The following is a 25,726-nucleotide window of genomic DNA, read 5'->3' on the forward strand; positions in this document are numbered from 1 at the left end:
AATGCAAGAATATAAACAATTTTTTTTAAGTACCATTGTAGACTGTATGTGTTATTTCATATTAAATTCTTTATAAAAAAATTTAAAAATTTTTTCAGTTTTAATTCATTAATAAATTTTGTTTTTTTTATTGCTACTACTTATTTAAGTTTAATTTATAGAGCAAAATTTGTTACCAACTATAATGTGTTAACTTTAAATTCTATTTATCTTAAGGTGTTTTAATATTAAATAAATTAATTAAAATATAAGTAAAACATTCTAGTATCATAATTTGAATTGTTGTTCCGTTTTTTGTGCGATAAATGATAATATTATTATTTTGTATTATCAGTAATATATAATATTACTGAAGAATGATATGATAATAATTTTAATTTGAAGATATCATGTTAAAAACAACAAATTTATTTATGTATTATGTATATATATACCTTATAAAGTTCTACTTTCAGTTCAAATAAGGTATAACTGTTAAATTGTGTGACTAACATATTGTATAAATAATTAAAATGTTACTTGAGACTAATAGATTGCAAATATGCGAAGAAAGAAAACATAATTAAGATATATCAAGAGTATTGAAATTTAAATGAAATCTGAAAAAATATTACTGTTTACAGAATAAGCTTTATAATCTGTAATACTTATATTATATAATGGATAATAATACTTTATTTACTGGTATTAATCAATCTCATATAGATGATTGCAAACCATCATGTAGTAATCACAACACAGACAATATAAATAATTCACCTATTCAATATTTTGGAGACTTCGGTAGGTATTTAAGTGAACAATATTCTGTTTTAAAACTTGTACTTTGTCATTTGGACTACTATGATTTATGTACTATGCGGCGAGTTAATAGTACATTTAAAAGTGTTGCAGATATTATACTTCTTCGTAATCGCATGCATATTCAGTATACCACTTTAGAATATAAACAAGGAATAAATGAAAACTGTTTATCAGAAAATATGCTTATTGATAAAAAAATTGGCAATTCTGGGCATAGTAATCATTGCATTGATTTAAGAATTGAGCCAAAAACTCTTTTTACCTTTGAATGTATGCCAGGAAGTGGTGGACCATCGAGATGTCGTCCTAAAATTTGTACTAGATTAAGAGAAAGTACTAGTAGAAATAATGGAGATGATAGAAGTAGAGACACAGGTGGTTTTTTTCCTAGAGGAGATATTGTTCCTAATTCAGTCACAACTTTCATTCCTATTGGAGCCAAAGGAATTATATACACAGGTAATAAATCCAAAAATAAGAATTCAATGGAATTATTGGTCTCATATTCATCTCATGATAAAAAACTGGTACTGCTATACTTGCCTACCAGTAAGAAATATGAAGTAAATGTATTTACTCGTGTTATAACTTCTAATTCTTCAGCTTCAGTAAATTGCCTTTCTCAAGATGAAAGTATGTTATTTAATCAACAAGGATCACCAATTCGTGGTCTTATATTTTTGAAAGTTGGATCTTCAACACAAGTTGATACTTTGATTAAGTCAATAGTAAAATTGGCAACAGAAAGTAATAATTCAATTCCCATTGCTGTGTCCGGTGGTCATATTACAAGCTTAGATTATAATAATCCTCAAAAAAAAAAGAACAGTTTAATTCCTGGTGTACTTGAAGTAATTATTTTTCGAGGGAATGGTATTCATTGCATCAGTGATGTTATTTCATCAACAACAGAACCAGGAATAATTGCAGGTTTGAAAGATACAATGAAGCATATTAAAGAAACTTGTTTGTTAGAGGGTATTACAATAGACTCGCGGCGTAGTTTCATATTGTCTTTTCAGTGTATTGATAGACAACAGCTTGAAGATCATAAATACCTATCTAAAATATTTCCAAATATTCCATTATTTGGTGTACAAACCTGGGGAGAAATAGGATTAAGATCTTTCACTAATGACGAATCAAATTGTTTAACTAACAAAAAAAAGAAGTTTTCAATAATGCATTCTGTTAAAACAACTTTCATGTTTGTAACTTTAAATTAATTATATATTAGACTCTAAGACTTACTTTTTATAATTTATATATATTTCATAATTATTATATATCTACTCCAAACTTATAATTAAAATTTATTTCTTTGGCTATTCATAAAATTACTTAAGTATGTATTGAGAAAACTATACTTATGAAAAAAATCTGGTACAGTTAATACCCAGCAGAACAGCCTTAACTAGACCAGTATATATGTAAGGCATAGTTAAAACTAGTATAAATGAAAATTTCATAGTTATATAGTCACTGTTTTATAATTTTTTGATGCAAGAATGTGTTTGTTAAACATTTGTTGGAAAATATTAGGGAGAATTATTTTTTAACTGGGAAAGAATCATATTAATCTTCTGAATTTGATGGTCAGGAAGAAAAAGTATTTTTCTAACTTTTTTGGAAAAATTATAAATAATTTATTTTGATTCTAAAATGTTAACCAAATGTTATTTTTGACTTACGAGATTGAATAAAGAAAGCGCTTAAAATACATTAAAAATAACTGTAATTAAGGATCAGAATTAACAAACTTAAAGTAAAACCTGCCTTATATTTGAAGAAATAGAAATAATATACAATTAGTCTAAAAATTATCTAAGACGTTAATATAAATACACTTTAAAGACTTTTTTCCTCATTATTTTTAATTAGTGACAATAGTTCATGAGAAGATGCCTTCTTTCTAAATCCTCTAATGGCTCTAAATAGCAAATAAAGCAGAGGGTACTAATTACTATTAATCATATGAGCTTTTCATTTATAAATTCAATTACTTTTGAATAAACATAAATGGAGTACTTGTTAAGAGTTTTTAAAAGTAAAGGTCATTGAGTCTTAAGTGTTCAACTCGTTTTAATAACTGAATAACTTTTTAGAAATTTCTTGTAAAGATATATAATTAGTATAGGAAAAATCCTACGATAAAGTAATAAATATAAAATCGTAAGTTTTGATAATCAATAACTAGTTTTCTGTTATCATCGTAGACTAAAGAATATAGCAACCATTTATCAATACTTGGTTGGTTATATGTCCGTTTTGAAATATTGTAGACAAATTTTTGTATTCAATCTTTTATGATAATATAAAATTGTATTCGATAAAAATATTTTTACAGTTTGCAACCTTTAGTTACTAAACTTTTTTATTAGTGATTATATTGTTAAAAATAATCATCTAATAATAATTTCATAACAAAAATATGGATTTTTTTGATGATATAAATAAAGTAGTCCCTTGTGAGGCTGAATGGGGAAAATGGTGGCAAAGTTTGGAAGAAGTACACATTGAAGTTCGTGTGCCTAAAGGAACTAAGTCTAGAGATGTCAAAGTTGAAGCTTCTAATAGTCAAATTACGTGTAATGTTGCTGGGAAAATATTATTTTCAGTGAGTAAACTACATTTTTTTAAGAAAATAAAATATTTTATATAATCAAATTTTATAGGGTAGTTTATATAAAAAAGTTAAAGGAGCGGAATTACTTTGGAGTTTGGAAGATGGAGGCTCTTTACTTGACATAGTATTAGTGAAATTAAATTATGTTGGAGGTGAAGAACCATGGCCTTCTTTAATGGATGATTCTAGGTATAAAGTTGAACAAAATGCTTATGAAGAAATGAAAAAGAGTGCTGAACTTGAAAAGCTAAAACAGCAGGTAATTTTTTACAAATTTTTGTAATTTTAATATACATCTTTAATTTGTCAAGACTAATGCTATCCAGGTTTTTTTAATTAAGTAGGTTCATAGCTAGACAATAGAAAAGTCATCAATTTATTTGTATTGAATTTTTTTGCTTATCACTCCATGGTATCTCCTGGCTTGCACTAGATTATGTTCTGATTGAATTAGATTATTACGATTAGATAAATAATAAAAAATGTGTTTTTAACATAGCCGAAAAATTTAACATAGTATATAGACATTATTTTAAATGAAATAACAAAAATATTTGCTGCTTCAAAAGTAATTAAAGATTTCAGAACATGGTAAAACATCTGTATAATACACAGGTGTCCTACCATGTTATGTGCAACATACTATGCATTATTATATTTTTATACTTGAAATTTAGCAAGATATGTCTATTATGTTGTATTAATATAGAACATTTTTATATTGCTTTAAACTTCAAAAAGTTAAAAAAATTTCCATGTAAAAAATATGATATATATTTTATGTCATAGCTATTTTAGATAAGAACAACAAGTACTGTTGTCAGAAAGATTGAGAAATTATAAAATATATTTAAATATAATAAATTATAAAATTAAGTATGTTAAAAGCAATTTTTTTATTATGTTTTAATCTATACTTTAAAAATTCACTTAAATATAAGTTTCTTCTTAAATTAGTAGCTTAATTGAAAATAAAGTATTTTGTTTACTTTGATAGCCGATATTTCATAGTGCTATACTCATTTTAAAAGTGATCAAATATTTTTGAGGCCAACTTCCTAGAACCAACTTTATTTTTTTTGATGACAACATATATATTATTTTCTTCTTCTTATTTTTCTTCCTTGCCTTAATCCCAACTACTTAAGGTCAGCTACCCTTATCCTAAACTTCCACTTGGCACGATCTCCCATATCCTCTACGCTCACATTAGCCGTCCTCATATCGCATTCAATAACATCTCTACATCTCTTTTTGGTCTTACTCTACCTCTTTTTCCTTCAACATTCATTTCTACAACTGTTCTTATGGCTTCCGATTCTTCTCTTCTCATAACATGACCAAACCATCTAAGTCTATTTTCTCTTATCTTATCTTCCCTAGTCAGTCCACTCATCCATCTAAGCATTCTCATCTCTGCTACACTCATTCTCTGCTCTACTTTCTTATCAACCGCCCAACACTCTAAACCATACATCATAGCTGGGGTCTCACTACAGTCTTGTAGAATTTACCTTTCAGCCTCATGGGAATTCTTTATCGCATAAGACACCAGACGCTTCTCTCCACTTCAACCACTCGCACTTAATCCTGTGTCTTACATCCTCGTCAATACCACCACTCTTTTGCACAACTGATCCTAAATACTTAAAATTTTCCACCTCTCCAATCACATCCTCGCTATTGTCACTGGTCTCCTTTTTTCACCTACCTCGTGTTCTCCTTTATCAAACTCGTACTCTATATACTCTGCTTTATTTACTCCTACTTATTCTTAAACCCTTTTTTTTAAGAGCTGATCTCCACATCTCTAGCCTTTGATTAATTTCCTCCCTATTTTCTCCTATTAACACTATATCGTCAGCAATCAACATGCACCATGGCACCTCTCCTTGTATTTCTCTAGTAATTTCATCCATCACTATAGAAAATAAGTAAGGGCTTAAAGCAGACCCCTGATGCACTCCTACTCTTACCCAAAAACTTGTTACTCCTCCCACACTTTTTACCCTAGTACAAGTGCCATCATACATATCCTCTAATATATTAATGTACCTTTTCGGGACTCCTTTTCTCATTAATACCCACTTTAAAACCTCTCTCAGCACTCTGTCATACACTTTCTCCAAATCTATAAATACCATACAAAGCTGTTTCTTTTTTTCCCTAAACTTTTCTATTAGTTGCTTCACACAAAATACTGGCTCCATTGTTGACTTACCAGGCGTAAATCCAAACTGGTTTTTAGATACCAATGTCTCATTTCTTATTCTCTTATCTATTACCTTTTCCCAAATTTTCATACTATGACTCATAAGCTTTATATCTCTGTAATTTCCACACTCCTGTATGTCGTCTCTTTTACCTTTAAATATCGGCATCACAATACTATTCCTTCATTTATTTGGTATTTTCCCTTCTAATAAGATTTTATTTAAAAGTTCCTTTAACCACCTTATGCCAACACCGCCTAATATTCTGCATACTTCTACTGGTACTTTATCTGGTCCTACTGCTTTATTCTTTTTCATTGATGCCACATCCTCCCATACCTCTTTCTCACTAATTAAATCTACCAGTCCCTCATTCCACGAGATATCCTCTAATGTCTATTTTGGGTACTCCTCATTCAATAATTTTTCAAAATACTCTCCATCTTTTTTTCACATCATCATCACTCGAGAGTACCTTATTATCAACACTTTTTGTACACCTTATATAATGATAATCTTTAGACCTTTTTTCTCTTATCTTTGCAAGTCTATAGATTTCTTACTCGCCTTCCTTTGTTCCTATCCTATCATACAACTCATCATACCTCTTAAACTTCGCCTTACTTACTGCACACTTGGCTTCTTTGTACAAGCGTCTATCCATCCAGTCTTCTCTTCTTTTGCTCTTCTGCCATACTTTGAATTGCTTTTTCTTACTTTCTATGATTTTTTAAACATCCTCATCCCACCATCAGGTTTCCTTGTTTTCTGGCATTCTACTCCTACTATCACCAACAATCTCTTTTGCAGTATTCGTTACATAACTAGCAAATCTATTCCACACATAATTTATGTCTCCCTCGACATTCCACACCGTCTTTACAAACTCTTCTTCATTATCCCCTTTCAATTTCCACCACCGGATCTTCGATTTTTCGATTTATTTTTCTTCTATTTTTGTTTATTCTCTTTACGGTACACCACAACTCTATTACTATTAGTTTATGTTGTGTAGTTACACTCTCGCCTGGTATATTTTTACAATCTTTTACTCGCTTTACGCTCTCTCTCTTCCACATAAAATAATCGATCTGTGATCTATTTCTTCCACTCTTATATGTTATATAATGCTCTTCCCTCTTTCTGAAATAAGTATTAATCACAGCAAGATCTTGCGATACTGCGAAATCCAGTATTCTTTCTCCAGCCTCATTCTTTCCACTAAAACCATACCCTCCATGTACTCTTTCATATCCTCTCCTCTCATTACCTATATGTCCATTCATATCTCCACCTATTACCACATCCTCATTGCCAGGTACCCCTTGCATCTCCTCATCCATCTCTCTACAAAACACTTCCATGTCTATTTCATCACATTCCACTTGTGGTGCATAGGCACTTATTACATTCAGCACTTTTTCTTCGAATATCAATTTTACGACCATAATTCTGTCACTTTTCCTAGCTACTTCTACTATTCTTCTTTTCATCTCCTCATCCATTATTATCCCTACACCGTTCTTTGTACTAGACTTACTTGAGTATATTATTTTATAACCCTCACCTATTTCCCTTGATTTCTCTCCTTTCCTCTTAGTTTCCTGCTCACAACAAATGTTAACTTTTCCCCTCTTCAATACTTCTACTAATTCTCTACTTCTACCAGTTAATGTTTCAACATTCCAAGTACCTATTCTTACATTGTATCTATTTTTCTCCTTTATACACGAGTCCAGTCTAGAGTTAAGTGGTGATGTCCCTACACCGTTGACACTACAAGCAAAAACATATATATTATATACAATATATATTTTTATACATGACTAGAGATGGAACTTAGTAAAGTAATGTGTAAAAACAACATTATCCGCACCTCTCCAAGTAGTCTACATTAAAAAATTGTTATAATTTATAATATACTGGTTTAAATAAAAGTTTTAAAATATTGTGTAAGTTATTAAATCTAAACATAATTTTACCTATTGACTTCAGTTTAATATTATATTTAAATTAACAGTATTTTTAGTCTACTTAAATTATAAATCACTATTTGTAATTAAATCAACTCCCATAAATTGTATGTGTGTATTTTTAAATACTATACAGGATTGAACTTCCAATCTGTATAGTGTTTAAAAATGGAACAGATCTAATGGTTAACTTTTTTTTAGTTATTTATACATTCTTAGACTTCATTAAAATCATATTAGCTTTGAAGTAAAGCTGAAAAAATATAGCTTAAAAATAGTGATAGTGTTTTTTTTTTTATATTAATGAAAATTATCAGCTCTCACTGGACCAAATTTAATGATTTTAATGAACAAAATAATCCTATTTTAATATTGTTCAACCTATCAGTAACGAAAATTTGAAACAAAACCTCTTTTTTATTAATTTAAAAATGATCTCAGAATTATACTATCATAAAAAATAGTATTTTTAATCATTTTTTTCTGTATTTTAAAAGTGATATAATTTTTTTCTAAACACTCATCCAAATGAGATTTTGATAAAGTTAATAGCTTTCTTTTGGTATGATTTTTTTGGAAAGGTTTAAAAGAGACCACACACGCATGTATACACATTTTTTGAGATTCAATTTTAAAAAATTAAATAAATTTTCCAGTTTTAATGATATTAATTTTATTTTTGATATTTTGAATTTATTTTTTATCTCTTCAATTTTTGTTATCGCATCTGAGATAAAAAGTAATTTTTTGTTTCTAATTTTTTTATTATATCTGAAATTATTTTAAATTCGGATTTTATGTAAATTTAATGGACTTTTAACGTAGGATCTTTTATTATATCTTGGAATTTTATAATAGAAATAGTCTTTGTTATTTAATTGAAGTAGTATTTTTTTAATAATCTCTAAGTTGTCATAACAATAACAATTAACAATAAAAAGCTGCATTTGGCCATGTACCACCCCCCCTCCACACACACATTAGGATAGGTTGTGGTGGATGTAGAAAATCAGATGTCATTTTCAAAATAGTGTACGGGATGGAGCTTTTAAAAAAAAATTTTGATGTTAGAAATGAGTTCATTAACTAAAAGAAATTTAAGTCAACCCCGGAGGCTGCGTTTTTTAAATATAAAATAAGCTTTTCATGAAGAATACTAGCGGGCTTTAAAATTGTAAGTGATCATTCGTACAGTTGAGCAGTTGTATAGTAGTTTGTTTTTTCAAAGCCACGGAGTTAAATAAATATACTAGTCAAAGTCTACTTGTTTGTAAAGTTCCGACATTAGCTACATGAAGCTCCTCTTGATTTGTGGTTTCACTTATTGAAATCCAAATATTACGATTTTCAACTGAGCTTTGCTTTGAATTGCATATCTCTGATTCTTTTAATTTTAAATTATTTTTATATTAAGACTTTTTCTGGGTGTTGTAACTTTCGGCATTTTAAAATACTACTATATATAAATAATATACATGATTTTATGTGACGCATGACACTGACTAATCAGTTTCGGTCAAATAAACTTCACTAATATGAGTGAATTGACAAATATTAAATATCATACCTCTGATCATGATTTTGTTAATAAAATTTATAAGACTATTAATAAATAACGTTATAACATATGATATCACTAAAATATTTACTATAAATGAAAATATTTAATATAAAACTTCTAAATATGCGAAATAGTGAAAATATGTAAAATTAAATAAGTATTATTTTAATGGTATAATAAAAAATATATATTTATATTTTATTCCATTTCAAATAGCTTAATTCAATAAATATATTCATTTACATATAAATCCGTCCCTATTTATTAAACAGGATTTGTAAAGTTTCAAAATCAAATTTTCTCATGTCATATATTGGCTTTGAGCCATAGAACTATTAAATAAAAATATGTTATTGATAATAATGGTAAATATATTTCTTACACTTCATTGATATATGTTAACTAAAAAAAAAAAAGTCAACACTCCTTGTACTGTTAGATGAATTAAATAAATAATTTTTTTCTTTATTAACATAATATATATGCCTACAATTTATACTAAATACAGTAAATTAAATGTTATTTATTTAAAATGGTATGTCACAGGAAAAAAATGTTTTTACAGTTATTGTAAACTTTTGTGTAACACTATGTTATATATATTCACTTTAGTTATGTACCTGCAATTTATTTTCTGTAGATTTAATGTTAATCATTATTTAGCAATTTAATTTTCTGAATCTCAATTAATACATTTATTTATTTTTACAATCAAGGAGTTTCATTCAATGTATTATCCGAGAAGTAGGTATTTAACATAAAAACAAGTAAACTAGTTAAATATATACCTGTCTTTAATAATTGTTTATCAATACTTAAATTTTTCTCGACATAATGTTGTAAAAATTTAATTTATTATTAATAAAAAATTTTTTACAGGTTATGCAACGTATGTAATGAGTAACTAAATCTATTTTTAGTGGAAATACCTGTTCTTCACAGTTTTTGCATTACAAATCTTTTAATTTAATGGTTAAAGATATTTTTTAATGTTTTATAATAAGTAAGTTACTGTAAAAATTCAATATTTTTAAATTAAATATAATAAATGTTCTAATGTAAAAAAAATGATTATAATTATAATTGTACACAAGGACACATATAAAAACCCTTGTTTTTTTCTAAAAATTAATTTTTCATATAAATGTCTTAATTTAATAAACAAAAATATAAAAAAAAAAATTACATAAAAGTAATAGTAGTTTTTGCTTGGTTCACTTGCCATACATTTAACATTTCATATTCTTCAATACAATCATCAACTTGAGAAACATTAAACCCTTTACTTGTGCAGTAATCCTTAATATCACTCATTTTCACAACAGTGCGGCCTCCAGCCAATTCTCTAATCACATTGAAAACACGGTCGACTACTGTTTGAGGTCTATAAATAAACACAAAAAATTAAGTATTTTTATAGCTAGTAATTTCAACAATCAAGGTTGAAAACTACTAATGTAAAACTAAATTAAAAAAATGTTTTTTTCTTTTTAAAATCTGTTGAACTATTTAAGTACATCAGGTAATGATGGGTTATTCATTTACCTGCCAGTTCTTTCATCAACCTGCATTAAGGATATTTTAGACATTTCTAATAATCTCATAGCTTCTACAACATCTTCTTTTTCTACTAAATCTGAAAGTCTAAGTTTTGCTAATGCTGTTGATATTCTAAGAATAGCTAAAAGATTTCTTGCAGAAGTGAATGTGGTGTCCCCATTGTTACGTGAATCTTTACGTAAGTCAACATAAGATTCTACAAGGAAATCAGTTAGTTCTATTGGTACAGTTGGAGATTTCTTTTTACACAAATCAATATAACGACGCATAAGACTCATATCTAATGCTTGTACTTCAGTTGGTGGTTGACGACTGTGCTTGTGAACATAAGTTATATGTTGAGCTAGCCTAAAAATAACATTATAATTATAACTTTTACTATTGATGTTTACAAGGCAAACCACAATACAAATTGTTAAGTAAAATTGACAGCATTTTCAAAAATTCCATAAAAGTTATATAGAACTGTTCACAATGTCGTATGTAAAAAACAATATAAATAGAAATTAATTGAGAAATTTTGAACATTGATTAATATTAAAATTATAGACCTTAGAGAAATTTTAAATTTAAATACATTTTTATATATAGTATTTCTTGCTGGAACACAAAAAGGAATTTTTTCAAGGACTTGAAATAAAAATTTTTTTTTCTTTTTTGTTTTAAAACATTGAATTTTTTCTATATGGTTTGATTAAACAATCCCTACTAATATGTTAAAAGTTTTTAGTATTTAAATATTTTTTATTTTGTTAAACATGAGAACATTTTAAATGATTTTTTTTGGTCCTTTTTCAAAATGACTATTATAGTTTTTTTTTTATAAAAAAAATGTTATATAGAAAATCTCGAAGTTTTACTTAACTACCCTATCTACAATTTTTAATCTCATCACTACTTCCAATACACAATATATCAGTTATTTACTACTAAATCCATTATGGACATATGGTATCATTATGTGGAGTTTAACTAAGTTTCTTATATTAAAACTATCTAAGCTTTCCAAACAAACTGCCTCAGAATAATCACAAAACATACTTGATAAGGTCAAAATGTTTACCTTCACTTTGATCTCAACATAAACTGCAACAGTTTATTATAACTGTTTCCACTCTAAATTACAATCGCACAAAAACAAACTAATCTTACAACTATCATCAAAAACTTTACCTAATAACCCACAATAAGACTAAAAAGAAACTTGACTAGAGTTTTACTCAAGAATGACTGACAATTGTAATATTCTCTAGGTGTCTTAACTATGACACTTCTTAATGAAGTATTTATATCTTTAATTTTAGATTTCAAATTAGTTAACTAGGTTACTTATATAAATTAGTATAGATTGTAAATATAATCTTTTGTACAAAAAAAAAAAAAAAAAAATATAAATAATAAGCAAGAGTTATTACTCATTATTCATACAGATACAAAATAAATATTCCAGGTTATTTGTAACTTACATTTTAAGTTAATTTCATGGGCATAACTTATTGTTTTTATAATTATCTATATTTTGTATTGCATTAATAACATTTGTAAATAATATGTAAAATATGTTATTTATAACATTTTTATTAGTAAACTAAACAAAATAATTTGAAAAATTAAATAACAAAATTTAAATCACATTTTAATCTTTTAGTACTAAGGGGGTTCTGTATAAATTAAAAGAACTAATTATAGAATTTTAATAGTGGATTAAAATTATTAAAGGATAATAATAATATAAATTAATTAACAATACTAACTTAAGATCATTTTCTCGATTTGGTTTGTCCTGTATTAACCACAATAAGTCAAAACGAGAAAGGAGTGCAGCTGGAAGTTGAATATTTGCCTCAATAGAACGTTTAGGATCATATCTTCCATATGCTGGATTTGCTGCTGCTAAAATACTTACGCGTGCATTCAAACGAGTCATAATTCCTGCCTAAAATTCAACATGTTTTTGATAATATGTACAAAAAAAGAAAAATATACTTTATTTATAGTAGAAAAGTATCATACTTTAGCAATAGAAATAGTTTGCTGTTCCATCACTTCATGAATTGCTGTACGATCAGATTCAGCCATTTTATCAAACTCGTCAATACAACAAACACCTTGATCAGCTAATACTAAAGCGCCACCTTCTAAGACCATCTCATTGGTTAATGGATCTCTCATAACTGCAGCTGTAAGACCAACACCAGAAGAACCTCGACCAGTGGTATATTGGCTTCGCCTTGCAAGACGTTCAATATATGACAATAATTGTGATTTAGCAACTCCAGGATCTCCCATTAAGCAAATGTTAATACTACCTATAAAAAAAAAAGTAATAATCAAAGTACCTTTAAAAAGTAAAAAAAAATTCAATTGATTATGGTTTACCTCTAATTTTCATTCCTTCAGGAGCTCTATCAACACCGCCTACCAAAAGTAAAAGCAGAGCTTTTTTAACATCTTCATGCCCATATATTTCTGGTGCTAAACTTGCAGCTAATTTAGTGTAAAAATCTTCTCCTGCTAATTCTAACACTTCTTCTTCAGTCAACTCTCCTTCTCCTAATTTCTCATCATTTAATTTGTTTAAACATTCAATATTCTAAAAAATATTAAATAAAAAAAAATTAATAATAAATAAGTATTCCACTTATAGTGCATACTATCTATTAATTTCAAAAAGTTTACACTACTTATTGTTGTAGTTTTTTGAACCTATATTTTTCTCTTTACAAAAACTTAAAACTGCCTATAGTAGCTGAGAAAATAAGTGTCTGACCAAATTTTGAACATTTTGTATAAACTATACCGAAAATTCATTCCTTATTTTGTTAATGAAAGCATACTTACATGTGCTTCGAGATAAGTATCTGAGAGAAGTCCTTGTTGAATTTGTCTAAAGCCAGTTCTTACAAGTGGTAGAAATATACCAGTTATTGAAACATGATCACCAGGAACTGCTTTACGTGTTGTTTCACCTCGGCAAATAACAGTTAATGATCTAGGTATATGACCAACTGGTACTTGATCACTCTAAATATTATTTATATATTTATTTTACATAAAATTTGTTGTAATATAAAATGTATAACATACCAGTTCTTGTATTTTAAATTCTTGAAACTTTATAAATTTGGATCCTCTAGTTTGTAAGTATAAACGACTACCTGGTTTTGTTGTAGAACATTCAGGGCTAGGACAAAATTCTAAGGGTTTGAATGATAGTGAATTTATCTAAAAAATGAATATTTATTGATTAAAGTCCTGAAGTTTTTCTAAACAACATTCAGTTCTACTTAAAATAATAAAGCTTGGGTTTCAAATTATTTTAATTTGATAATTTAAATTTAAAATATAATACATTTTTGCCCAAAAATTTTATTTTTGAGACTACCTTTAATACCTCATGAATTATTTCAAGTTTAGTGAGGGAGAAAATATGTCAACTAAATTTTTTTATGTAAAAGACTTGTTCTCAATTTAGAATATAGTACTCAGATAAACAATTTATTTATAAATAATTAATGTTAAAAATAACATTAATGTATACGTTTCTTAAATACAATTTTGACCTTATAAATAATTATGATTTGGTACCCCTTACAATAAATAAATTATGGTAATTAAATTTACTTACTGGTTGGTATGTTTCTCCTCCACATAAATCGCAAGAATAGGTAGCAACAACTATCATAGGTTTTACTTCTGTGCTTCTCATTACAATACCCCGTACTGATATCAATTTACCAATACTACTAGCTTTTATATCCCGAATAGGTTGTTCCTTCTTAGTGCTTAGATCTTTGAAATATATTTCGCTAAAATCAAATTAAATAATGTTGTTATAAAAAAAAGCTTAAATTTGATTAATAAAAAAATATATATTACAATCTACGCATTAATTCAGGAGGATATCTGCTTGTTGTAGTAGAATTTTCATCAGGTTGTCTCATTCTCTGTCTTTGCTGAGCCAAAATTCTATGCTCTATATAAACATCTAGTGCGTCCTTGTTTTCTGGCTATAAAATAGAAAAACAGAAATTTAAAAAATTCATTAAAATTCATCACAAACTTTACTTCATGATCTTTGTATGATGGCAACAATTCTTGCACAATATCACCAACCATAGTAGAATATCTACGAGAATTAGCAGCTACAGCTTCAGCCAATGAAGAATCAAAATGATCTAGATCATCTAACTCTATGAACAAAGGTACCTAAAAATGTGAAATTGATCGTTTTTATTATATGTAAATTATAAATCATAAATAGATTTAAATTACTTGTTCTCGATGAGCAAGTTTAGTCAATTGTACTGCATATTTGGCATATTTTTGATTGTCTTTATCTAAAGCTTGATAATTTTGTAGAAAGTCAATGAATTTAGCTGTAGACAAATATATCATTTAAAAAAATAGTATAAAGTAGTACCAATAAATACAAAAAACTATTTTAATTTGTAATCAAGATAATTTTTTAATAGAAGAAATCAGTCAAATGAGGATTCTTAAACTATTAGTCATTAGTACCAAATTCAAAATATTAATTCATTGGCAAATCAATCTTTTAACATTGAGGAAAGATAATTTAGGTAAATTTAATTAATTTATTTAATGGTTACATTGAGATATGAAAATTTGACTATACATTTTCGAAGAGAAAAAGTTGATTTGAACATTTTATAAACTCCATGTTCTTAACTTCAATACAAGATTAAAATAGCATAATTTTTAAATATATATTTACATCAAAATATGAATGAGGGATTGACTCTCATATTTAATACGATTAAAGTGTTTATATAATATTTGCACATTTCAAAAAATTGTATATTCTTACCTTTGTCGCTTTCATAATCTCTATAACCTGTTTTAGCCATATTTGTTATGCCTTAAAAATTAAATTAATAAATCAAGTACGACAATGCTTAAAAATAAATTAAATACATTAAGTCTTAAAAATCTAAGATAATAATTTTAAGAACAATAATTACGAAAGGAATTGCTCATTTAACAAATATAGAGGAATTTCACGTAAAAATTGTTACTCAATAAATAGACAATTTAACTGTAAGACCTGTTTGGTTATACAGATAATATTGGATGTACCGGTTTAACACTTTGTTTGTAAACAAAAATACGCGGGAAATAAATCATGTGAACGAACAGCTGATTGTAATTTCAGTGTACTTCCATTGAAAAATTGATAGTGCCAACGGAAACCCATAGACTAGAGATTTTCCATAGATTTAATAAACATGTTTATAAGAACTATGATGTGTTCACTGTTCACAAATCTATCAATAATTTTGATAATGGTAATAACGTCTAAAATTATTTATCACTATAATAATATAAAGACAATGTATCCGTGTTTTGAAAAATCATCTAAATTTAATTATCATTATTTTTAAATATATTAACGTAAAATCATAAACTATTTTTAAATTAAAAAAAAAAGACAATTCTTCTTATAATATAAAAAATTATAACTATAGATATTATAGATTATCTGTTATCTATAAAACTTAGGCGTAAATAGAAATAAAATAAAAATGTTATTATCTTTAGTTACACATTATTCTTGAATTATTAACTATGTAACACTTTTTAAGTTCATCCCTTATGCCTCGTAAGGATGTCAACTTTGTTTTTTAAATGTGAACACATATTTTGAATTTAATAAAATGTTTGAGTTTTTAATTTAATAGTAAATGGCATTTGAATTTTTAATGTAACTATATTTGTTTATTAGATATAAACATTTAAAGTTTCAAATTTTTGAGTTAATATACAGGTATAATACATAAGGGATTACAAATATAGGTAGCTAATTGGCACTGAATTTTTTCTTAATTCTTTTTGTGTTAGAAAAAAATGTTTAACTCATTTGATTTTTATTTCATTTAGATTCAATAACTTCAATAAATATCATGGATACCATTACTGTAGTCTCCTCTCGCGAGAAGAAATTCAAATTAATATTATTTTACTATGTGGTTTTTTTTTGTAGCTATCATTTATTTTCTCAGCTCTCACTTGACCTACTTTTTTGATAATTTTTTTTTTTTTAAATTAAACACTATCTACAGATTTGCATCGAAGCGTTTTTTATGATAATGATTTTAATCACTGTCAGATATTATCTATACTGGACCCAACTATGCCACGACCCCACTGTGTTGGGTTTTTTTTTCTATAAAAATAAATATAATTTTCTAAAAAATTTGGTGGTAGTTAAACATACTTAAGCCATCTGATTTTCACCTATGTTACATAATATAAATAATTCCAAAATTATAACTCATTTAATAAAAAATATAAAATCATTTATTTATTTTAAGCATACATGACCAAGATATTTGTAACTGATATAAGTAATTGTTATTTGAATAAAAGTACAAAAGAAGAAGTAAATATTTCATCATTAATGAGTCTTTAATTATCAATTCGTTTTCATAAACGTCCTGAGTCAAATAGTCAATTTGAGTTGGATTACATTTCGAAACAGACAAAATTTTAATGTGATTGATTTTCCTAAATAAATGCATTTTAATTAAAATTTTATTGAAATAATAAAATAATTAGCTGGATAATTTACGATTTTCAACAAATTTCGTTTACCTTCAAGACTTACTTGTTTTATGTTATCTATATTAAATGTAGAAGTTGTAATAATTATTAGTATTGTAAAACTATAAAATTTTAAAAAATATTTAGTTACAGTTATTTTTAATTTAAATTTCAAGTACATCAATGGACTTTAGTGCTTGTGATTGTTGCATCATAAATGCTCATTTAATTATTTCTATAAATAATAGGAATATTTTTGATTCCGTATAACTCATAACATACTTATACAATTTATTTATGAATTATTTAGGTGTTTGCTGTGGTTACAACATATTTGGTTATATTTTTACAGTTTAATGCATCCGCACAAGTATAATTTTTAAAAAACACATTATTTAAGTGTTAAAAATGTTAAATTTTATGTGAAGCTAGTATATTTTTTATTTATAATGTTTGTTATAATACGTTCATGAATTGTTTGACTAATGTTAAATATAAATTTTAGGAAAGGTAAAATTATTACCTTTTCTAAAAAATGACAAAATAAATATTATATTAAAATTATCAAAATATTATACATCAATATATCTGCTATTTTATATTTATAATGGAAGATCAAATTTGTAATTTACTAAGGCTCATGTATAAATCATAAATTCAATTAATGAAAATTCTACTAATTGTTTCACACCTCTATTACTAATTATTACTAATTACTTCACGCTTTTTTAACTAATTGTAACTAATTGTATCACACCTCTATTACTAATTGTTACTTATTACTTCACTCCTTTTTAACTAATTATTTCACACCTATATAACTAATTGCTTCACACTTTATTAATTAATTGATACTTATTGTTTTACACTTCTATAACTAATTGCTACTAAATACTACACACCTTTTTAACTAATTGTTTCACACCTTTATATCTAATGGTAATTAATTGTTTCACACCTCTAAAACTATATTTTTTTAATCTTTACTACTCATAGCTATTAATTTGTAAAGAAATTATTAAATTTTATAAAATATATTTATAGCTTAAATTGATACTTAAATGGTATTAAGGTAATTATGACTTCAACAAAAAATGTTTATTTTATCATCTCATTTAAAATAGTTGTTTGATATTATGTGAAAAAATATTGGCCGTTCTACATTTTTTCGGTTTAATCGGTTTTAGGAGTCCGGCTTTTAGGGTATGTTCTGACGCCAAACTACATTTAGGTCTTTATAATTAACTATTACTATTTTAGTGTTGAAAAGCATTTCTAGCAAATGATAGTGGGATCGGGAGAAAGTGATTACGGAGAAAATGCAACCCCGTCGAGCAAAGTAAACCCAACAAATTTAAACCCATGAGCAACCCAGCAAAGAGACTCCAAAAGCAAAGTGGGATCCGGAGCAAGTGATTACGGATAAAAGTGCAACCCCACCCACCAACAACATATCCAAACCCGTCCGTTATTCTAGCAGAGGCTGCAAAGCGAAGTTGGATTGGGATAAGATGATTTCGGAAAGGAAGTCAAAACGTTTCGAACGTACGTTTCGCTACGGAAACCAAGGGTTTACTCCGCGATCTAGAGAAGGGACGGCAAAAGCCTGTTATCAAGTAGGTAACAGATAAGGGAAAGGAGTATTCGGCTGCGCTAGATATGTTGCGTTGAACAATAACAGGAGATATCGGTAGCGCGCCCAACGCGTCAGTTGAAAAGTAAGGTTTACGGGGATAAATACATACGGTAATGATAACGGTCAACCGCATTATTGAAAAAGGCATTGGCGGCAGTATGTCGTTTGCGCGGCGGTCATATGACACGGTCACTCGTATCGAATAGGTAATAGAAGATTACGAAGATGGTTTACGGATTACGGCGTGTCGATCGGGTTCGTGGAGGGAAATATACAGAAGTGGAATACTCACTAAATCCAATTAATATTTCATGTAAGAGTATTCGAAATTAAAGTACGTTGAATGTATTTAATGGAGTAGGCAAAAACGAATATTCGCTAAGTAAATAAATATTTAAACTCGTAATTTTTAAAATAATGCAATAGTGAATTGATTGTCATTCGAACAAAACGATTACGAATCGGAAATTCAATGTATAATAATTGACTAAGTAAGAGAGGCGCCATGTACGATAATTGCCATGCATAAAATGTAAAATCTGATACGATATTTTTTATATCAGATAATGAAGCCTTAATGTATTTAAAAATATCGCACACATAATAAATTACTATTTTTTCAAATAAAAAAAGTAATATAAATAGGAAAAATCATGTTTCATTATTGGGCAACAACACACATAAACAAAAGGTTTTATTCACATTGAAATCAGTACTCGATATATAATTTGTATGCACTAATATGATTAATAATTTATTAATATAATCTAATATTATATTATATATTAATAATATAATCTAATAAACAAATAAAGTTATACTAAAAATTCAAATGCCATTTACTATTAAATTAAAAACTCAAACATTTTATTAAATTCAAAATATGTGTTCCCATTTAAAAAACAAAGTTGACATCCTTACGAGGCATAAGGGATGAACTTAAAAAGTGTTACATAGTTAATAATTCAAGAATAATGTGCAACTAAAGATAATACAAAAAGAAAAAATGTTTTTATTATTATTATGAAAGTAATTGAGTGGGTTATGATAAAAAAATCACTCTGTATATTTATTAATTTTTTGGTAAATTCAAATGGGTGGCGTTAAGGAATGATAATTTTGACTAAAGGCAACAGCTCCCACAGCTTCGCGGTTTCCGGCGCATCTGTAATAATATATGTCAACTAATTTACCAATATCGAAGAAAAATCACAAATAAAAATGAATATTTCTTGTGCATATGAAATAAATTGTATGATTTATAGTAAATATTTACAATTTCATAACACAATGGATACAGAAAGGTTTTATTTACCTGAATGTGCTACAGAACAGTAAGTGCCATAGGCGCAACTAGAAAAATATTGAGAGGACTAAATGTATATTACCATGCTTTGAAAATTATTATTAATATGTACATAATTATCGTAATTTTCTTAATATTTGATGAGCTAATTTCCATTAGTCGTCTTCTAGTTGCGTTTGTGCTTAGCCTATTCAGTGCACTCGACTTCATTCACACATAAATAATGAAAGTAACAGATAAATGTGAATTAAAAAATATAATTTATATAAGTATCACAATTTTACTTCTTCAGATATTATTAATAGTTGAGTCCTGTTGAACAGATATCTTTGTTGCATTCTACGAAATAGTATTTCCCAAAGGGCCCTCAAAATAGATTTTGTAAATTTTTTATTTTAAGTAAAAATTTGAAGTTTTCTCATTTTTTTGTTTTGATTAATAATAGTATTAACTATAAAAAAAACCCAGCACAGTGGGGTTGTGGCATAGTTGGGTCCAGTATAGATGATATCTGACAGTGATTAAAATCACTATCATAAAAAACGCTTCGATGCAAATCTGTAGATAGTGTTTAATTAAAAAAAAAAAATTTTTTAAAATAGCATATTTTTGAATACGGTAGCCATTTGCGCATAGAAGATAGGTCGTCGGGACAAATTTTTTTTTTTATTTTATAGTACATAAAATAAGCTTTAATTTGATATATGTTTAAAGGACGCAGTATTTCCGGAACATTTTCAAAAATTAAGTTGAAAAAGTTAGTTTTTGTAAAAAAGTGGCTATTTTAAATCCCCTCCAATGATCAGGTTAAGTGTTAGATTTTCAAAAAAATGATATCAAATGAAAGGTAAATATCTAAGGTTTTAGTATAAAAAAAAAATTATGCTGATTTGTTGATTTTTGAAAAAGTTATGGAAGTTTTAAGAAAAAAAAGTGAAAAAAATGACAAAATTTACCGATTTTTAAATTTGTAATTTTTTTGGATATTTCCCCCATTTTCGGGGAACGAGGGAATTTTTTTCAATTTTTAAGGGTAATGTCTTCAACTAGATACGATTTGTGATCTTTTGACGTATCGTCGAAAGAATTCTGTTCGATGAGAGCTGAGAAAAAGTGGTAATAGACATACACAAAAAAAAAAACACATCATAGTAAAATTAATACATTCTCAGCTTCGCATCGAAGCTAAAAACAAGTAATATACTAAATGAATTCTTAATATAATAAAACAATATGTGTTACTAAAAATACAAAATATAGTTTCTAAATATATTGATGATAATATTTTACATTAGTTGTAAAAATTTGATACAATTAAAATACGATAAATGAAATAATAAGCTATGAGTATCCGTTTTTGACATAAATATTAGTCAGTTGAATATATGTAAGAACGTATAAAAACAAGTAAAGATTAACAATATAATTTACAAAGTATCATAATAGTTTACAGAAAGATACCCAAGAAACATTAAGGAAAACAATTTTTTAAAACTCTTTAAAATCATTACAACTCTACAGGCAAGATTTCATCGTACAAAATAGTCTTTAACACGTTATTACCAATTTGCATAGCAAATTCAACAGCAATTTCTTCAACAATTGGCGAAACGAGGTCTAATACAAGACGGCGATTTTGGTGGAAGAATGTCATTGCTGTTTCCGCTATAAAAGTTGTATAATATACATAATTTAATGATAAAACAAATTATAATCTTAATTGTAAAATTCAATAGCGTAATGTAAATAAATTTTAATGTTTTGAAGTTTTTTTTTAATTATATATTTTATATTTAATTCTCATGTAATTGTATATCTTGAAAAATATTTTATATTTTATTTTAGAATGTAGTTGAAAATTATATGATGATTAAGCAATAAAAAATTGATAAAAATCTTACTGATGACTTCTCCTCCTCGACTTAAATTCTTAACTTTTCCAGTAGCATCTCCAACTTTTACTTTGAGCCGGATATTTTTCAGCTGGAAATAATCGCGGTTTTTTTTGTCTTTAAGAGTTTCTGCAGAACCTTTTATGTCGACTCTAACGTTAGCTATGAACACAAAGATTTTTTTAGAATACTCAAAAATGAATAAGTTTTTTTTGTTTCATTTACTTATAGTGCCATTAAATGTGCCTTTGCCTTTAAGAGGAATTACCATTATTCGTCCGTCTATATCATAAGTACAGTTCACAAATAGGTTTGGAACAATCACTGTGGCTTCACCCGTTAGCTTCTCCAGATTTATTCTGAAAAAAGTTTATTTTCTTTTTTGAACAATTTTTTTTTTTAAATCAGTTACTATTTGCAGAGACATTTCTACGGTAGTTAGATTTTAAAAAACCTAGTTGCGTTATTACATAGTTAATAGTATCATTAGTCTAAAATAATTTTAATTTAGTTACAACATACATTATGCAATTTTTAAAAAAATAAGTAATTAAATAGACTAAATTGCATTCAGTAAACAGTGAATTTCCAATATGCCAATTTTTAAATATTATTGAGGTTAACGTAACAAATTAGATAGGCATGTGTAATGATCACTTTCACTGTGCGTGTGTAATATGTAATTTTGTTACATGTACTTAAATGTGTTTATATTATTTTAAGTGCAATGCACAAATGGGATATTACTATTACATTAATAATATGACAAATAATTTCTCAGCATGTTGTTTTATTATAAAAAATATGTGTCATATCGATTTATGATTATGATTATTATTATTTTTACTTAACATACAATGTGATTGTTCAAAAGTCAACAATCGTGAATTGATAGTTTTATAGAAAAATATATCTATAAATATTAATATTATTTTATATATAATATCATAAAGTTAAAAGCTAAGTTTTTTTTAATTTATTAATTTGTTAATGTAATACCCCTTTATACATGTTAAGTCTAAAAATAAATATTTTCGATAATATGTAGTTATATGATCAGTATTGATTTAAAGAACACCTATGAGAACTGTCGTGTATTTAGAGTTTGTATTTTGGGTATTAACTTTTCCTGGTAGTACTTAACTTGCATAATTATGTAAAAGTAGGTTCTTCGATTATATTCAAACATAAATAATATATATATCAGGTTTGTGATTACAACACCAAGAATAAATTATTATTAGTATTAATTTTAGTTGTTTTAGAATGTTGTAAATACCACGGATGTAAGGAAGACATGGGGCTTATTAAAAATACTAAAATGCAAAACCTTTTTAAAAATATCTAAATACGCTACTTTTCAAGTAAATATATATAAAAAATGTTTAATGTTTTACACATTTAAATTAATTTTCAATGGTAGGCATTAAAATTTTTATCATTTTTATAACAACATTTAAATAAAATCGCGTAGATTAAAAATTTACTTTAAATTATTGAGAACAAATTTTGATCCACCCCATGCCATAACGTCTGTGATGGTAGCTTTGACCTTAAGCGAATCGTCGTTTCTATTTACTTGTAATCTAGGAATGACCATTGGTTCTAATGCCGGAATTTGTAACTTAGGAACTCCTGGTTACAAAAATTAATAAATGCCGTTAGACATTGGAATTTTTAAAATATCTTTGAAAAATGAATACAATACCGTTTGGCAATTCCGGTCTTACTGATTCAATTGTTTTAAGAAGACATTCATTCATTTGTGGATCAGTTCTTTTACACACGTGCACGTAGCTGGCTGAAATTCATTTTAAAATGTGCTCTTAAATTTTAATTTAAGCAGGAATATAGTGTAATTTTTTGAAGATATTGTGCTTTTCTTTAAAACACTGGTAGATTTTTTTATAATAATTCATGCAATATTGACTTACGTAGCTTTTTTGCTGCCGTGTGTTGAGTTTGAAGGACGATTATTACAACACTGAATATTAGCAGGGACATTTTGTTTAGCATTGTTGTTTACTAAAATAATAAAGATGAGTCTTAATGATTTCAAAATATTACATGACGAAACACTCTAAATCATTGGCTATTAGAAATTTGAATTAAATACAATATATCCTTAAAAATCATATATAGAAATGCTTAACAAAAGGTCTTTCATAAAAAAAGTAAAATTATATAATTTAAGTAAACAATTTTTTAATTAGAGTAACTAGTTTTATACTTTATATCTATACTTTATATCTATTTCGGTTGTATTTCTTTTAAGTGTTAATAAATTTGAAAATTTAGTTTTGAAAATTATAATGTCTGTAGGATTCTCGGTATTCAGTTAAAAAAAAATTTTTTTTGTTTAAAACTTCATATTTGAATAAATTAATTTTTAGGTGTCTACAATATTATCATATTGTATTGCTACCTCCAAATAATTTGAGTTCACACATTTTATTTAAGCATTACAAATTTTTGTTGTTATTATTTGTTTTATTGCTTCTACTTTTTATTTTATGTAATGAAGATTAATGTTGTATGTTTAAAAGAACAATAGTAATGTATTCGTTACAAATGAGGTACTCACATTTCCTAAAACGTTTCAATAAGAAGTCGATAACTCCGATTGTCATGTGTACTAGTGGAGCAGAATACTTGATGTTTGATCACTTCGAAGTGGCCGTATTAGAGTAAATGACCGGTGATCATGTACCCCTTATATAAATTCTGGGGGACCGCAGTGGCCAATTATTGAGTAACTAAGCATTATTTTTTCCCTTCTCTTTATTTTTACTTTTCTCCTTCTTCCGATGTGTGTATGGCGAGCCTTTTAAGTTTCTTCTTGCAAACGGACATAATCTCCTTGACTCCTACTGCATTTCCTTCACAAAAACGGTTATGATAGTGAATTGTTGTGAAATCATCATACAATTAGGACACACGCCTAAGTGAGCTTGCGAATTTGTTGTTCGCTATGTCCGTGTCTCACGACAATTACTGTTTGATTCAATATGTGTATGTTTAGATAACTTGTAAGTAAACGAACGAAGCGGAAAGAGAGAAGATAACCTTGTCGGTAGATATACCGTAAAGTGTATAAAAAGTATTCAAATGGTAAAAAGATTTTTACTAGAAAAAATAATATTACGAAAATTGAGAAATACTCGTTTATGATGTTATCATTTAGTAAAATTTTTTTTAACTACGTTAAAAAAATTGATTTACCATCAGGTAACTTGTTGGAACTCGTGAAATTTATGCAGAATAAGAAATGGCACTTATTAAGTAAATTTTATGTAATATTTATAAACCAGTATAATTTTTTTTTATATTATATAAAATTCGATATAAATTTACTTTTTAATTGTATGTAATTATATTTAATTTTGCAACACACTTAACTATATTTTCTTTTAAATTATAATTCATTAAAGTAGATTAACACTTAATTAATTTTTAATAATTCCCAATTTTTACATTAAATATCTGTTTAACTAAGGTTAAAAATTCTTAAAGTGTAACTTCTAAATGTATTATGTTTAACTTACTTACAAACTAGAAAATTATCTATTTAAGAAAATGACTGGTCGATAC

The 25,726-nt window shown here is 26.8% G+C and overlaps 5 protein-coding genes across 5 annotated transcripts; 2 read left to right on the plus strand and 3 right to left on the minus strand.

The window, feature by feature from the left end:
* Positions 1-382: 382 nt before the first annotated feature.
* On the plus strand, positions 383-10,228 carry LOC126910416 (uncharacterized). Its single transcript, XM_050692975.1, has 3 exons — positions 383-3,421; positions 3,480-3,689; positions 10,057-10,228. Exon 1 carries the CDS (start codon positions 660-662, stop codon positions 2,028-2,030), a length of 1,371 nt encoding a protein of 456 aa, XP_050548932.1. The 5' UTR covers positions 383-659; the 3' UTR covers positions 2,031-3,421; positions 3,480-3,689; positions 10,057-10,228.
* LOC126894556 (nudC domain-containing protein 2-like) lies at positions 3,064-3,774 on the plus strand. The gene is made up of 4 exons (XM_050665664.1): positions 3,064-3,082; positions 3,267-3,392; positions 3,499-3,689; positions 3,742-3,774. The coding sequence occupies exons 1-4, from the start codon at positions 3,064-3,066 to the stop codon at positions 3,772-3,774; spliced, it is 369 nt and encodes a 122-aa protein (XP_050521621.1).
* Positions 6,395-7,148, minus strand: LOC126894562 (uncharacterized). The gene is made up of 2 exons (XM_050665676.1): positions 6,807-7,148; positions 6,395-6,568 (listed from the first exon to the last, which is right to left on the minus strand). The coding sequence occupies exons 1-2, from the start codon at positions 7,146-7,148 to the stop codon at positions 6,395-6,397; spliced, it is 516 nt and encodes a 171-aa protein (XP_050521633.1).
* Positions 10,229-10,302: 74 nt separating the features above from the next.
* On the minus strand, positions 10,303-15,799 carry LOC126910409 (DNA replication licensing factor Mcm7). The gene is made up of 12 exons (XM_050692960.1): positions 15,569-15,799; positions 15,013-15,116; positions 14,806-14,946; positions 14,617-14,747; positions 14,366-14,546; positions 13,825-13,962; positions 13,579-13,761; positions 13,117-13,330; positions 12,751-13,046; positions 12,492-12,673; positions 10,723-11,085; positions 10,303-10,561 (listed from the first exon to the last, which is right to left on the minus strand). Exons 1-12 carry the CDS (start codon positions 15,606-15,608, stop codon positions 10,360-10,362), a joined length of 2,175 nt encoding a protein of 724 aa, XP_050548917.1. The 5' UTR covers positions 15,609-15,799; the 3' UTR covers positions 10,303-10,359.
* A 5,596-nt stretch (positions 15,800-21,395) lies between these two features.
* LOC126910425 (circadian clock-controlled protein daywake-like) lies at positions 21,396-25,095 on the minus strand. Its single transcript, XM_050692988.1, has 7 exons — positions 24,720-25,095; positions 24,070-24,160; positions 23,844-23,936; positions 23,623-23,770; positions 22,361-22,494; positions 22,145-22,297; positions 21,396-21,908 (listed from the first exon to the last, which is right to left on the minus strand). The coding sequence occupies exons 2-7, from the start codon at positions 24,149-24,151 to the stop codon at positions 21,751-21,753; spliced, it is 768 nt and encodes a 255-aa protein (XP_050548945.1). The 5' UTR covers positions 24,152-24,160; positions 24,720-25,095; the 3' UTR covers positions 21,396-21,750.
* Positions 25,096-25,726: the final 631 nt, after the last annotated feature.

Source organism: Daktulosphaira vitifoliae, unplaced genomic scaffold (assembly GCF_025091365.1).
Source record: "Daktulosphaira vitifoliae isolate Bord-2020 unplaced genomic scaffold, ASM2509136v1 Scaffold_1, whole genome shotgun sequence".
Lineage (NCBI taxonomy): Eukaryota > Metazoa > Arthropoda > Insecta > Hemiptera > Phylloxeridae > Daktulosphaira > Daktulosphaira vitifoliae.

Bases quoted from the DNA above. Each gene is read 5' to 3' on its own strand.
- LOC126910425 (XM_050692988.1), bottom strand. From the start codon at position 24,151: ATGCTAAACAAAATGTCCCTGCTAATATTCAGTGTTGTAATAATCGTC. The intron at 22,298-22,360 runs GTAAATGAAACA...TTGTGTTCATAG, and splicing joins CACATTTAATGGCACTATAA to CTAACGTTAGAGTCGACATA. The intron at 21,909-22,144 runs GTAAGATTTTTA...CAACTTTTATAG, and splicing joins TCGAGGAGGAGAAGTCATCA to CGGAAACAGCAATGACATTC.
- LOC126910409 (XM_050692960.1), bottom strand. From the start codon at position 15,608: ATGGCTAAAACAGGTTATAGAGATTATGAAAGCGACAAAG. The intron at 13,963-14,365 runs GTAAGTAAATTT...TTCATTTTTTAG, and splicing joins GAGGAGAAACATACCAACCA to ATAAATTCACTATCATTCAA. The intron at 13,047-13,116 runs GTAAACCATAAT...TTTTTTTTATAG, and splicing joins TGAAGGAATGAAAATTAGAG to GTAGTATTAACATTTGCTTA.
- LOC126910416 (XM_050692975.1), top strand. From the start codon at position 660: ATGGATAATAATACTTTATTTACTGGTATTAATCAATCTCATATAGAT.
- LOC126894556 (XM_050665664.1), top strand. The intron at 3,393-3,498 runs GTAATGTTGCTG...TATATAAAAAAG, and splicing joins TTCTAATAGTCAAATTACGT to TTAAAGGAGCGGAATTACTT. The intron at 3,690-3,741 runs GTAATTTTTTAC...TAATTTGTCAAG, and splicing joins TTGAAAAGCTAAAACAGCAG to ACTAATGCTATCCAGGTTTT.
- LOC126894562 (XM_050665676.1), bottom strand. From the start codon at position 7,148: ATGGATGAGGAGATGAAAAGAAGAATAGTAGAAGTAGCTAGGAAAAGT. The intron at 6,569-6,806 runs GTGATTAATACT...GAAAAATCGAAG, and splicing joins CAGTATCGCAAGATCTTGCT to ATCCGGTGGTGGAAATTGAA.